General features: G+C 34.9%; 1 protein-coding gene across 9 annotated transcripts in view; it reads right to left on the bottom strand.

Moving 5' to 3' along the window:
• Positions 1–15,728, bottom strand: part of NF1 (neurofibromin 1) — a 255,886-nt gene that overhangs the window by 177,946 nt on the left and 62,212 nt on the right. For all 9 annotated transcript variants that reach the window (XM_089900778.1, XM_089900773.1, XM_089900775.1 and 6 more), the window contains exons 4-8: positions 15,400–15,590; positions 10,588–10,694; positions 5,968–6,035; positions 5,648–5,723; positions 4,738–4,895 (exon numbers count right to left, since the gene is read on the bottom strand). In XM_089900778.1, the coding sequence (XP_089756904.1) occupies positions 4,738–4,895; positions 5,648–5,723; positions 5,968–6,035; positions 10,588–10,694; positions 15,400–15,590 (600 nt within the window). The remainder of the gene's footprint in view (positions 1–4,737; positions 4,896–5,647; positions 5,724–5,967; positions 6,036–10,587; positions 10,695–15,399; positions 15,591–15,728) is intronic.

Raw genomic sequence — 15,728 nt, 5'->3', positions numbered from 1 at the left:
ACTTTAAAATAAAGAATGTTACAAGAGACAAGGAAGGACACTACATAATGATCAAGGGATCAATCCAAGAAGAAGTTATAACAATTATAAATATATATGCCCCCAACATCGGAGCACCTCAATACATAAGGCAACTGCTAACAGCTATAAAAGAGGAAATCGACACTAACACAGTAATAGTGGGGGACTTTAACACCTCACTTACACCAGTGGACAGATCATCCAAAATGAAAATAAATAAGGAAAACAGAAGCTTTAAATGACACAACAGGCCAGATAGATTTAATTGATATTTATAGGCCATTCCATCCAAAAACAGCAGATTACACTTTCTTCTCAAGTGCACACAGAACATTCTCCAGGATAGATCACCTCTTGGGTCACAAATCAAGCCTCAGTAAATTTAAGAAAACTGAAATCATATCAAGCATCTTTTCTGACCACAACGTTAGGAGATTAGAAATGAATTACAGGGAAAAAAACGTAAAGAACACAAACACATGGAGGCTAAACAATGTTAGTAAATAACCAAGGGATCACTGAAGAAATCAAAGAGGAAATCAAAAAATACCTAGAGAAAAATGACAATGAATACAAGACAATCCAAAACATATGGGATGCAGCAAAAGCAGTTCTAAGAGGGAAGTTTATAGCTATACAAGCCTACCTCAAGAAACAAGAAAAATCTCAAATAAACAATCTAACCTTACACCTAAAGGAAGTAGAGAAAGAAGAACAAACAAAACCCAAAGTTAGCAGAAGGAAAGAATTCATAAAGATCAGAGCAGAAATAAATGAAATAGAAACAAAGAAAACAAATGCAAAGATCAATAAAACTAAAAGCTGGTTCTTTGAGCAGATTAACAAAATTGATAAACCATTAGCCAGACTCATCAAGAAAAAGAGGGAGAGGACTCAAATCAATGAAATTAGAAATGAAAAAGGAGAAGTTACAACAGACACCACAGAAATACAAAGCATCCTAAGAGACTACTACAAGTAACTCTATGCCAATAAAGTGGACAACCTGGAAGAAATGGACAAATTCTTAGAAAGGTATAACCTTCCAAAACTGAACCAGGAAGAAACAGAAAAAATGAACACACCAGTCACAAGTAATGATATTGAAACTGTGATTAAAAATCTTCCAACAAACAGAAGTCCAGGACCAGATGGCTTCACAGGTGAATTATATCAAACATTTAGAGAAGAGCTAACACCCATCCTTCTCAAACTCTTCCCAAAAACTGCAGTGGAAGGAACACTCCCAAACTCATTCTATGAGGCCACCATCACGCTGATACCAAAACCAGACAAAGATACCACAAAAAAAAAAAAAAAATTACAGACCAATATCACTGATGAATATAGATGCAAAACTCTGCGACAAAATAGTAGCAAACAGAATCCAACAACACATTAAAAGGATCATACACCATGATCAAGTGGGATTTATCCCAGGGGTGCAAAGATTCTTCAATACACACAAGGAGAAAAAGGAGAAGAACCATATGATCATCTCAGTAGATGCAGAGAAAGGTTTCGACAAAATTCAACACCATCTATGATAAAAACCCTCAAGAAAGTAGGAATATAGGGAACTTACCTCAACATAATAAAGGCCATATATGACAAACCCACAGTCAACATCGTCCTCAATGGTGAAAAACTGAAACCTTTCCACTAAGATCAGGAACAAGACAAGGTTGCCCACTCTCACCACTATTATTCAACATAGTTTTGGAAGTTTTAACCACAGCAATCAGAGGAGAAAAAGAAATAAAAGGAATCCAAATCGGAAAAGAAGTAAAGCTGTCACTGTTTGCAGATGACACACTATACATAGAGAATCCTAAAGATGCTACCAGAAAACTACTAGAGCTAATCAATGAATATGGTAAAGTTGCAGGATACAAAATTAATGCACAGAAATCTCTGGCATTCCTATATACTAATGATGAAAAATCTGAAAGTGAAATCAAGAAAACACTCCCATTTACCATTGCAACAAAAAGAATAAAATATCTAGGAATAAACCTACCTAAGGAACAAAAGATCTGTATGCAGAAAATCATAAGACACTGATGAAAGAAATTAAAGATGATACAAACAGATGGAGAGATATACCATGTTCTTGGATGGGAAAAATCAACACTGTGAAAATGACTATACTACCCAAAGCAATCTACAGATTCACTGCAATCCCTATCAAACTACCACTGGCATTTTTCACAGAACTAGAACAAAAATTTCACAATTTGTACGGAAATACAAAAGACCCCAAATAGCCAAAGCAGTCTTGAGGAAAAAAATGGAGCTGGAGGAATCAGGCTCCCTGACTTCAGACTATACTACAAAGCTACAGTAATCAAGACAGTATGGTGCTGGCACAAAAACAGAAATATAGATCAATGGAACAGGATAGAAAGCCCAGAGATAAACCCACGCACATATGGTCACCCTATCTTTGATAAAGGAGGCAAGAATATACAGTGGAGAAAAGACAGCCTCTTCAATAAGTGGTGCTGGGAAAACTGGACAGCTACATGTAAAAGAATAAAATTAGAACACTCCCTAACACCATATACAAAAATAAACTCAAAATGGATTAAAGACCTAAATGTTAGGCCAGACACTATCAAACTCTTAGAGGAAAACACAGGCAGAACACTCTATGACATAAATCACAGCAAGATCCTTTTTGACCCACCTCTCAGAGAAATGGAAATAAAAACAAAAATAAAGAAATGGGATCTAATGAAACTTCAAAGCTTTTGCACAGCAAAGGAAACCATAAACAAGACAAAAAGACAACCCACAGAATGGGAGAAAATATTTGCAAATGAAGCAACTGACAAAGGATTAATCCCCAAAATTTACAAGCAGCTCATGCAGCTCAATATTAAAGAAACGAACAACCGAATCCAAAAATGGGCAGAAGACCTAAATAGACATTTCTCCAGAGAACATATACAGATTGCCAACAAACACATGAAAGAATGCTCAACATTATTAATCATTAGAGAAATGCAAATCAAAACTACAATGAGGTATCACCTCACACCGGTCAGAATGGCCATCATCAAAAAATCTACAAACAGTAAATGCTGGAGAGGGTGTGGAGAAAAGGGAACCCTCATACACTGTTGGTGGGAATGTAAATTGATACTGCCACTATGGAGAACAGTATGGAGGTTCCTTAAAAAACTAAAACTAGAACTACCATACGACCCAGCAATCCCACTACTGGGCATATACCCTGTGAAAACCATAACTCAAAAAGAGTCATGTACCACAATGTTCATTGCAGCTCTATTTACAATAGCCAGGACATGGAAGCAACCTAAGTGTCCATCATCGGATGAATGGATAAAGACGATGTGGCACATATATACAATGGAATATTACTCAGCCATAAAAAAAACCCAAAACTGAGTTATTTGTAATGAGGTGGATGGACCTAGAGTCTGACATACAGAGTCAACTGAGTCAGAAAGAGAAAAACAAATACCGTATGCTAACACATATACATGGAGTCTAAAAAACAAACAAAAAAATGGTCATGAAGAACCTAGGGGCAAGACGGGAATAAAGACGCAGACCTACTAGAGAATGGACTTGAGGATGTGGGGAGGGGGAAGGGTAAGCTGGCCCAAAGTGAGAGAGTGGCATGGACATATATACACTACCAAATGTAAAACAGATAGCTAGTGGGAAGCAGCCACATAGCACAGGGAGATCAGCTCCGTGCTTTGTGACCGCCTAGAGGGGTGGGATAGGGAGGGTGGGAGGGAGGGAGACGCAAAAGGGAAGAGATGTGGAGATACATGTATATGTATAACTGATTCACTTTGTTATAAAGCAGAAACTAACACACCACTGTAAAGCAATTATACTCCAATAAGGATGTTAAAAAAACAAACAAACAAACAAACAAAAAACTATGCTTAGGGACTTCCCTGGTGGCGCGGTGGCTAAGAATCCACCTGACAATGCAGGGGACACAGGTCGAGCCCTGGTCCGGGAAGATCCCACATGCCGCGGAGCAACTAAGCCCATGCACCGCAACTGTTGAGCCTGTGCTCTAGAGCCCACGAGCCACAACTACTGAGCCTGCGTGCCGCAACTACTGAAGCCCGTGCACCTAGAGCCCGTGTTCTGCAACAAGAGAAGCCATCGCAATGAGAAGCCCACACACCGTAACGAAGAGTAGCCCCCGCTCACTGCAACTAGAGAAAGCCCGCGTGCAGGAACAAAGACCCAACGCAGCCAAATAAATAAATTAAATAAATTTATTAAAAAACTATGTTTAATACTGTCCTTTCTGGTAAAAGAATGCAACTACAGGATTATTTTAAGTCTTTAATCAATGACTGTTATCACTGATATCATATTTTTCCTCCAACTAAATCTACGTCCAAGTATGTCTCTGCTAAGGACAGGAAACAAAAAAACCTACAATGATGCAACTAGAAATGGTCACCTGAAATATCATGCTTACAGAATGCTAAGCTTAAAGTAATATACACCTTGAGTAAAATAAATTGCTTCATGGGAATTCCCTGGTGGTCCAGTGGTTAGGACTCGGTGCTTTCACTGCCGGACCTGGATTCGACCCCGGTTGGGGAACTAAGATCCTGCAGGCCGCACAGTGTGGCCAAATTTAAAAAAAAAAAAACAAAATAACAAAAACTGCTTCACATCTGGACATGATGGAAACAACTTTGCCCTCCTCACCTTATTCATGTTGTTTTCATCAACCACATCCTTGGATATATCCTGGATTATTTCTGGACACAAGATAAGGAGAATGATTTGTAGTGGCCAAACTGCTGCTTTACGTTTGGTGCTTTCAGCAAAACCATCCACTAGGTCAAAGAGTTTTTCTGCACACTCTACGTGAAAAATATAAATATTAAATGATATAATTAGATGAGAAGAAGATCTCTGGCATTAAATTAAAAGCTGGTGCTATCCAAAAACCCAAAGGCCACATTTTTAAAAGATAAACTTGGAAGTTCACTTAACTCAGCAAATTCATTCAATTCAAGCAATGTTATATGGTCTATGTATTAGAAGAGGTTATATTGTCTATGTATTAGAACAGCTATCTTGATCCATCCTAGAAAAGTCCAAATTTTAGAATAGCCAGACTTGTATTTAGTCTCAATGTGCAGGGCCTTATGCAAAGTGTGATGTATCCAAGAAACGAAGACTGAATAGCTTCTCAAAGGGAATTACCAAAGCTCTCCAGGAGTCTATTCTCCTTCTTGCAGTTGTGTCTTGAGAATTCCAAGTGGGGATATTCCTACTTTACACACATCTCTCTAAATACAAACTAAAGCCTCAGAGCACACACAGAAAAAAGGTGCTTCTCTACACCAAAGAGCCATCAGTATCCAATCTACAACTCTAATTAAAGATCAAAGCTTCATTTCAAACTTCCTTATCCATTTGCTCAAAGGAAAAAGGTTGAGGCTAATTTAGAAATATAAGAAAAAAATAATATTTCCTATTTGACACAAGTTGAAAAGATTAAAAGCACCATAATCACAAAAACAACTTGGAAAATGATAGGTTCTTACCTCATAAGTAAGAGTTTAAAAGACAAAAACAAACAAACAAAAAAAACCAATCTTATCCTTACCAGCCATATCAGTCTGTGGAATCTGGTATAACTTTGTAAATTCATCTGGATAATTTTCTACCCAGTTCCAAAATGCCTACAAATAACAAAACATATGTTTTTATGTCATATTTTCTTAATATAGTAAATAAAATGACATATGCCTCCAATTATATCACAAAATTCTAATTTCCTTCAGAAGAATATTGCAATGCAGTCTTCCTAAAAATTAATGTGAAATTATCACTCAAGTCACAACTCCTTGATTCAAAATACTGAAGACAGCAACACTTATAACCAAAAATTAACAAAACTTTAATATCAAAGAGGTTATTACTTACTTTTTCCAGGCTATTTATAACCGCTAATTGTGCAACTTTCTTTAGGGCTTTAAATTTAAATGCTGTTTCTGGAGAAAAAAAAAAAAAGTTTTACAATTAACTCTAGTTTAATTAGTTAACACAAATACAACTCAGAGCTACTGGTAAAAATAACTTTCCTTTTATATACAAACTGTTATTCCAGTATTATTTATAAGCAATGTAAAGGTAAAGATAATTAGTATAAGCCAAAACCTCACTGGTTATGTCCACTAAAGACCAAACTGAACCTTGAACTTCAAAGGTTGTTGTGAATTTTTTCCTTTGTTTTGTTTCTAATAATAACTACATTTTTAAAAAATGGATAAAATACACGGTCATTGTAGAAAATTCAAAAAATACACAGCAATCTAAGGGAAATTTAAAACATTATCTATGATTCTACCATTCAGAGACAATCACAGTTAACAGTTCGGTGAATTTTCTCCCTTCCCTTTTCCTATGCATGTATAAGACAAATACATTTACCATAACTGAACAAAACCTGTTCATATCAAACCTGTTCTTTACATTTCACATCATATCCCCAACTTTTTCCATATCATTAAAAATTTCTCATACATATATTTGATGGCTCTATATACAATAATAACTATTACTTGAACAATTACAACATGCCAGGTATTTTCAATCTAATATATTTAATTCTTTCAAAATCTTAATGCTTTCAGGTATTACAGATGAGCCAACTGTGTTTCTGAGGTTACAGATCTAATAAATGATTGAATTGGGCTTCAAAGCCATAGTCTTTTCAGTATGCTTTGATGTCTTTCAGAATATTTAAGTCACTGTATTAAGTCACTGGTTATTTAAATATTTTCCAATTGTTGCATATTTATTTCCAATACCGCACTATTATAAGTAACATTAATACTTTTATATCCAAGTCTTTTCCACATTCCGATTATTTCTTTAAGGCACATAAATACCTAGAAAAAGAACTGTCCAAAGAGATGAATATTTTTAAGCCTCTTGATAAATATTGCCAACCTGATTTTCAGAAGGGTTGGGCCAAAGGCCACTCCCACCAAGCAGCATATGAAAGTGCCCTTATCACATCCTTGCCATCATTAAATGTGTTCATTTCTTTTATTCTGCTAATTTGATTGTTCAAAGCAGTAGAATGCATTTTTAAAATAAGACTAAACATTTCTCCATATAAATATATTAGATATTTTAATTTCCTTTTCTATAAATGTATTGTCCACATTTATAAAAAGATTTATATCTGGAAAAGATGACCCTTCTATAAACTATATTACTGGTAACAGTCTCTTGGCAGAGAACTCCCCATATGGACTTTTAATGAAGGGATGCAGGTACTTAATACAATTACATAAATATCTTTATAAGATAGAGATGAGTCTACAAGTTATAAAATTGTCTAAATAATCCTTTAAAAGTCACTTTTTTTCCTAGACTTGGAAATGAGCAGCTTGCTCTCCAAGTCAGTTTTAAAACATACCCTTCCAACCTTCTTTGCTCTTGCTCTCCTCTGACTTCCAAACAATGGCATTACACTTTACAGTGCTCTTGAGTCTTTTTGCCTTCCTATGTTCATCAACTTTACCTTTATGACACTTTATTTGTTTTGTTTTTTTTTTTTGCAGTACGTGAGCCTCTCACCGCTGTGGCCTCTCCCGCTGCGGAGCACTGGCTCTGGACACGCAGGCTCAGTGGCCATGGCTCAAGGGCCCAGCCGCTCCACAGCATATGGGATCTTCCCAGACCGGGGCACGAACCCGTGTCCCCTGCATCATCAGGCGGACTCTCAACCACTGCGCCACCAGGGAAGCCCTTTTATGACACTTTAAATGTGTTATACACAGTAGTCTATTCTCAATTCCAATGTATAAATATTTTATTACTCCAGCTCTACAAGTTTCTGACTGGATACCCTACCAATACCTCAAACTCAATAGATCTAAAACTCAATTTATCATTTTCCTGGCCACCTTCTTCTCTGCTTTAACCAGCTTGCTCTGTAACACTTGGTGATACTTCCCTTTAACATCACATACCTAAATTAATCACCAAAAGCTATGCAATGTATTCTACTTCCTAAATACCATATCTAATTGGTCCCCACCCTACCCCATTCCATCCAGGCCTCCACTATCATTTCTACCTCACGTTACTATACAACCAAGTCCCAGAAGTTCATTTAACTTTCTATCAAATCATCCTGCAAATTTCAAGCAAAGTGGCATATCTAAAATAAAATACTGATCAAGGTAATTTCCACCCAAAAGCCTCTGCATCACTTCCCATGGCCACTAAAATAAAGCCTAATAACCCATAAGCAAAACAGTACAGCAGTTAGGTACTTTGGTTCTAGAGACACACAGATGTGACCCTGCCACTCAATAGCTGTATGACCTTGTAAGTGTTACTTAAGCCTCAGTTTCCTCATCAATATAGGGGATGATAATAATAATATCTGTTTCACAGGGTTACTGTGAGTATTGATGAGAAAAAGCATGTGAAGAGCACAGCGTGACATCTGGCATATACTGAAAATGCAACAAATGTTACTATGTTTTTATTAATATGATCTGACCTACTCTTGTACCTCTCTATATCTTGCTCTTTTCCTCTTAACGTCTCCCACCCCCAAACCCATAGATACTTAATCTCTCACTTTATGCTCACTCTATTTAGCTTTGTCACATTGCTTTGCAAATAATCTGATAATATATTTGTCTCATAAATCAGGCCATGAGCTCCAAAGGGAGAGATTCAATACTTTATTAATCTTTGTAAGCCCGGCACTTAGCATGGTTCCTTACATACAGTTTCCCAACAAAGGCTGCTGAATCGAATTTAAAACACATCACTACTTTTACTATTCCATATTACAGGAAGCTTCCATTCCTTTCACCATTATTATTATCATGTAGAACCATCTTTTGCTGGTCTATCTAATATTAGCATTATATTTCACATTTATCAGTATAAACTCTAAATTTATGATCATAAGGAAGCTGCATTCAATGGGGATAACTTACCACAATAAAAAGAAAGTAATTTATCCACACACTTAGTTTCTCTCATTTGTGCATGGAGAACCATCTCAATTAATTATTATGGATTAAACATTTCTAAGAAAACTGATCTTTTAAACAAACAAACAAAATCCACAGGCACCCTGGACTAGATTTCCCAAATGTCACTGAACAGTTATGAAAAGAAAAAATCACAAAACCCCACTTACATTTCTTAAATATTATACAAAGATTAAATCTCTAAATATTACCTTCACTTCCTTAACTTTTCAATGTTTAATGATAAATATTAAAACCTTGAAATTTCAACTACTTGAGTGGTAGTTTATTATAATCTAAAATAATTGCTGCCCACTTGTCCGTATCTTGACATAATCGCTAAAATGATCCATTTTTCCTTTATTAAAGTTACTAAAAAGTGATTTAACTGTTGCTTGGTTTTATAATGGTAACGATCTAAAATCACAAATTCTGAACAAGGTAATATAGCTGGAACACAGCCTTATAGTATTCATCTATATAGGTACAGCCTTTTTACATCTCTGGTGAATAGTTGTTGAGTTTAAAGCAAATGTTAAGAAAACTAAACATGTTATTTTGAAAACTACACACTGTAGAACTGTTGAGGTTTTCAAAGTTAGTATAACTAAATTTCCTTTTAGGTCAGACATTAAAAAACATTACTGACAATTCCTATATCAATATACAAAGTAAAATAAAAATTAATGTGAATCATATACTATAAGGTTCTACATTTAAATTAGCCAGGATCCAATATTACATAAAATTAAAATACAATTTTTGTGAAATGAATTTAGGTATTTATACTCAGTTTATTAATAATACTCAATGATATTTGATTTATATTAACACATTCCTGCTTACCACAAAAATTCTCTCAATTCCTTCTGATAGTTTATTTCAATCAACATAATCATAGAAAGCACTTTCCAAAGCTTTAAAAACACACATTTTAGGCATTATAACATTCCCATGTGTGACTACTATTGACATGTTCTACAAGGAAGCAAAACTAAGCACTGAAAGAGTAAAAGACTTTGTAATGCTATAAAGTCAGTCAGTAAGTCAATAACAGAATTGAAAACAGAATGTCAGAAATGAGATTCCTGACTCAATTTCTCCTCTCACCGTAAGACCACAATCTTCTGGTTCCATCTGCAATGAAACTTTTATATCCTGCTAAGCTATCTGCTTTTAGCACTACCAATAGCTAAACAAATAACTTCGATAACCTACTCGCTACCCTCAAGAGGTGAAATTCTAGAAAAATTAAATAACAGCATCCTCACATTCTCTTTATTAAAAGCAAAAATTGTAGTTGAACAAAACTTTCCATTGCCAAGACTTAAGATACTAATTTTTGCTAATGTATTGTTTTCAAAGGTTCAAAAATTACTGAACCATAAAGTATTACTGTCCATTTCTCAAGGACATTTGCACTATAAAATCCACTTTGATGTTCTAGCTCAACACAATTAGTATAATTAGTACATTCAACATACTGGTTTTTCACCCACAGTGATTAATTTCAGATATATCATACATTTAAACTTACCCTTCAGGAGTCGTTTTAATTTTGCACAATCCACATTGATATACTGTAACAATTCTATATCATGAACATCAACATTGTCTTCTGAACAAACAGTCAATTCCTGTAACCTGAAAAGTAAAAACCAAAAATAATTTATCAACTGAAGTCTTAGGATAGTCTGAAATTCTGAATTCAACAGACTCTTCTCACCCTAATGATGAGTTTATAAGAGAAAATACACATATAAAAATAAGAGAATAAATTTTTTATGAAAATCTAAAGGAACATAACTAATTCAGGGGCTGTGACAAAAGAAACCGTGATAATCCAGTAAACTTCACAATGTACATCAAATCACCATGTTGTAAAATATACAGAATTTAATATACAGAGTTTTTATTAAAAATAAAAATCACAGCATGCTGATAACTGCTGAAGCACAGTAAGAGATGGTATTTGAAATACTTTCTCTCTGCTATGTGTATTTTAAAATTTTTTCTATAATATAAAATTCAAATTTCAAATTATAAGTTAAAAAAAGATAAATTTTATTAACCTCTATTCACATCAACTAGACTTCAGAAACATGAATGACATTTTATCTACTTTCACAGGATACATTTACTTTGTATTAAAAAAAATGAGTAAGCCTTCATGCACTGCGCTTTTCAGTCTGTACGTGTGCTTACGTGATTATTTAACTAGTGTCCCTCTCTCACAGAACTTAAGCTTGTAATGACAATAATCTTTCTAAACCCCAAATTTCCCTCTTATTAAATATGAAGTTACCAAAAATGTAGAAAAATTTAGCACTTAACAAAAATATAAAAAATATATATATATAGATGTTTAAACTGCTAAGAAATTCACTTAAGCTTAATAAATAGAAGAGGTTAAAGTTTTCTTCTTTTTTTTTCACTAACAACCACAGAGGTCAGCTTTTCAAAGTTGGTACTGCTAATCTATTGTTGTGTGCTTCCTAATGAAGCTTGCTTATTTCAATTAATAGATATCAAAAATGTAAGCAATAGGATGAAATTACTAATTTTCATAAATGCAGAGAGAGATGTGTGAAAAAGCACAAATAGTACATGACCTTATTCAAAATATTAGCTCAAAGTATAACCATTTCAGTATAATTTAAAATTGACATTAATCATCACACTAAACCTTCAGTTGCTAAAAATGAAATCAATGCTATTTCTTCCTTCTCAAATTCCTCTTTCACTCACTTTAGCCCATAGATGTATAGCTAACATTAAAATTATTCTAAGCACTTACACTAATGTTCTTCTTATCATCAGGGTGAGAAAAGCTTAGCAGTTCACACTGGGAATGAGAAGGTCCTCAAAACTGATTTACATGCTACAAATTCCACAGCTGCTGCAAAGAGCCTAAAAATATGGAATATGACTCCTTAAGAAACACAACTTAATAAATCAGCAACACCAACTTTTGAAAAGCTAACTCTTGTGGTTGTTTGTGAGTGGTTGTGGTTGTTTTATAGTCCAGTTTTTACCACAAGGAAGGAACATTCTGTGAATTTATAAGGCAGAGAAATCAAATAAAGCGTATTCTTGGCAAAAGAAATGAAGTGGAAAACCTATAACTAAAACATCTAGAAAAACTAGGTAAACTGAACAACAACAAAAAGATATTTTAAATGTATAGAAATAAAGCAAAACAAACACTAAGTACCCACCCAAGTCCAGAAATGGAAAGGAAACTGAAAACCAGAGATGGTTTTGAAGGCATGATCTAGCCAACAAAAGAAGGGTGAGAGTCAGATTTTTTTTCTCTCCTTAACCTAGGGGTCTGGGGCTAAAAACATCCACACGGGACTGGATACAAAGTCCTGTACCCTCATAATGCAGAGAGTAGAACCAGGGACCTGCATAAAACATGGCTAGAAAGAGCTACGCACTTCCTTAAAAAAAGAAAGAGACACTGAAAGAGAGACAGAGACATAGAGAAAAGAGAGGGAGGGGGGAAAATCTACCAGCACAAGAAGTCTGTCTGCTCTGCCTAAGCTTTGGGTAGGGGAAAAAATCACCCAGGGCTGTCACCTTACAAGGGTTTGAGGCCCACATTTGTACTACCCATACAATCTGGGGCTGAGAAATTAACAAAAATATAGGTCCAGAACTGGGCACTTGGCAAAAGCAAATGCAAAACCATCACTAGGATACTCCCACAGTCCCAGGCTACAAGAGATTCCCAAAGAAAATACAGACTGCACTAAAGATAAATTTGCAATCAAAGGTTTACAAAACAGAGAGAAAAAATTCACTGTGAATGACAGTTGGCACACACAAACAAATGAGATTACTTAACAATCTTAAAGAGAATATATAATAAGTATGTTTTAAATAATTAGACATACACGAAGAAATTTTAAACTATTAAAAACAATAAGAAACCATTTTAAAAAAACAGCAGATTTGTAAAAGAATCAAACAGAACTTTCAAAGTCATTGAGTCTTCTGCTTCTGGTATATGTCAAATTAGGTATTTTTCAGGACCCTCCAACTACAAAACAATTAGATCCAGTGCATTGTATAATAATTTTGTGGAGAAAGCAGCTAATGCTCTACATAAAAGAGTACTATGAGCCACAGAACATGGTATACTTCAGCAGAATAAAAAAGTTATCTTATGATCTATAACTCATATTATTCCCTTGAAGAAAAGCAAAGGACAGAAATATCAAAAGCTGATGTTAATCCTAAAAGAGGAACATCCATAGACAGGTAGAATGGTCAAGCACAACAAATTTTCATGATACTGATTCATCTAGTACATACGAAGTATAAAATCAATCTTCAGAAAGAACTGCCATTCCAGTTCCTTGCATATTTTGTCACCTAATGCTACGACAGCAGTGTCACAGGATAACCCCATCTCAATTAAACCATCATAATGGTCTTTTAGGTAAGTGACCCTCTAATAAGATCAGCTCCTATTTCTGGCACCAACTAAATGAAACAGCAAATGTAGTTGTCTGAAACATGAATTTCATAGATCCCATTTCTGAGCAGTCTGTCCCCTGAAAGCTAAAGAAACTGGCTTATTCTGGAGACATTTAACTTCTACTCTGCAAACACTGAACTAGATTCAGGAAATACCCAAAAGTTGTCTAGTTTTACACGTGCCAATGCTGCAAAATAAAACCTTTGGTGACCAGAAGATTTTTAGAGTTTTCAGAGGTGGCACATTTGCTGTGTTTTATTAAAGCAATTCATGTTTGGATAGACTAAAAAACATTTTACCCTTTTGATCATTTTCTACCTTCAATGTAAGATTATTTCAAACAGTAAGACTGGTCTAGTAGTCACCTAAACAAAGAAAGGGTTTGGTTTGGTTTTTTATCATTTTAATGCATCCTATTACCTAGGTGTTTGCTACCTTGCTGCTTCAACCAGCGTACTATTTACTCAGAATATGAGATGTTAACACTCAAGAGATTTCATGAAGCCATTGTTCTATTGTATAACCATTACCCTACATTATCAGTCATATTATAACGTTAGATAAAATTTTAATTTTCTTTGCACCACAATTCTGATGAGAGGTTGGAAGAATACTTTTGCCCAGCATCACCATCAAAGAAATGCCATTTTTTATTAAAAAGACTGCAGGATTTTGAAGTTAGCCAATTCCGCCTAAAAACCACAGCACAAATTCTCAAACTATGATGTATGTTCTCATTCACATCTGTTGGAAAACAACATAAGAATGAACTAAGCTAATGGACGTCCACTCCTTACACAACACAGACAAACCAAAGATGCAGGTGCCATTAAGCATTCTGCGTTAGTCTTTGATCCACTGAATCACTAGGTGATTTACGTTATACTTCCTACTTGGTCTTAATTAGGGACCCATTTGACTCTACTTGCATGAGAAAGGCAAATCGTCTGCATGAAATTAAGATCCAGAGTTACCTGCTACCATCAGCTACAGTTCTATACCCATTTCTCCATCTCTAGCTTTATCACAATGAATGATCACATGATGATTTCTAAGCATCAATAAAAGCTTAAATTATACTTATCATACAATTTTAAAGCACAGCAGTGGATATTATAAAAAGGATTTCATCAAAATGCAGCTAACATAGCAGTACCAGGAAGCAGCCAGGCACAATAAAACAGACAGACTCTGAAGCCAGCCGGACTTCGAAGTTTTGGGTCCTCTGTTACTTGGCACAGCATCTTGATAACTTCTTTAGTATTAGTTTGCTTACCTATAAAATGGGGTGTCACCTACATTTCAGGGATACTGTGAAGATCAAACAGCATAGCACATGCTGTAAATGCTCAACAAATGGGAGATTTCACAGTTCATACACTTAAAATACAGTTCACTTTCTAGAATTACTCATTTCCTTGTGCTTCCACATTGCTGGTTTGGTTTTTTTGTTTTGTTTTGTTTTTTGATAACTTAGGAGCTTGTGATAAGGATCAGAGCGTTAAGATCATTAGAATTCTGACTACTCACCAATTATTCTGATTGACTAATTTCATTACAAGGAATAATACGTTAAAAAGCCAAACCCAAAATTTTATCTATCAATAGTATTAAAAAAAAAAAAAAAAAGCCTGGTCATGGGTGACATTTTTTTCCTAAAATTTAGACTTTCAAGTTTATCATAGTACTCACATTTAAGTGTACCCACCAATAACACAACATTACAAAATAAAAATTTCAAAGAAATCAATGTATAAAATTTCAACAGAAGCCCAGGTTAAACTCATTTCTGTCAACTTTTTACTTTTACGTAGACGAATTTTATATTACTTACAACATTCCTATGTAAATTTACACACTAACCTGGTAGAAATTCGACTAAAGACTGCATTGAAGTTGTTGCAGCTGAGAGAAAATAAAACCCCAGAGGCAGAATTCCGAAGTTCAGCTGCATGTTGGTTTCCCTCACGACAAGTGTGAAGAAAATGGCAGATTTCTGGCAGCAACTGTTTGACCAGCATCGTTTCATCTAACCTCATCGTGTCCTTTGGTTGCTAAAACAGAAATAATCACATAATTCTAAAACTTTCTTAAACTTACGTGTAAATATTTTCTATTATGGAAAATTTCAAACATACATAAGAGATGAAACAGAATAACGAACACCCATATACTCATCACCTAGATTCCAC

The sequence above is a fragment of the Delphinapterus leucas genome, chromosome 19, assembly GCF_059928025.1.
Source record: "Delphinapterus leucas isolate spDelLeu-1000000601 "Yukka" chromosome 19, BTC_Dleu_Yukka2, whole genome shotgun sequence".
Classification (NCBI taxonomy): Eukaryota; Metazoa; Chordata; class Mammalia; order Artiodactyla; family Monodontidae; genus Delphinapterus; species Delphinapterus leucas.
Note: the sequence above shows the minus strand (reverse complement) of the source record. Positions and strands in the feature narration are given on the sequence as shown.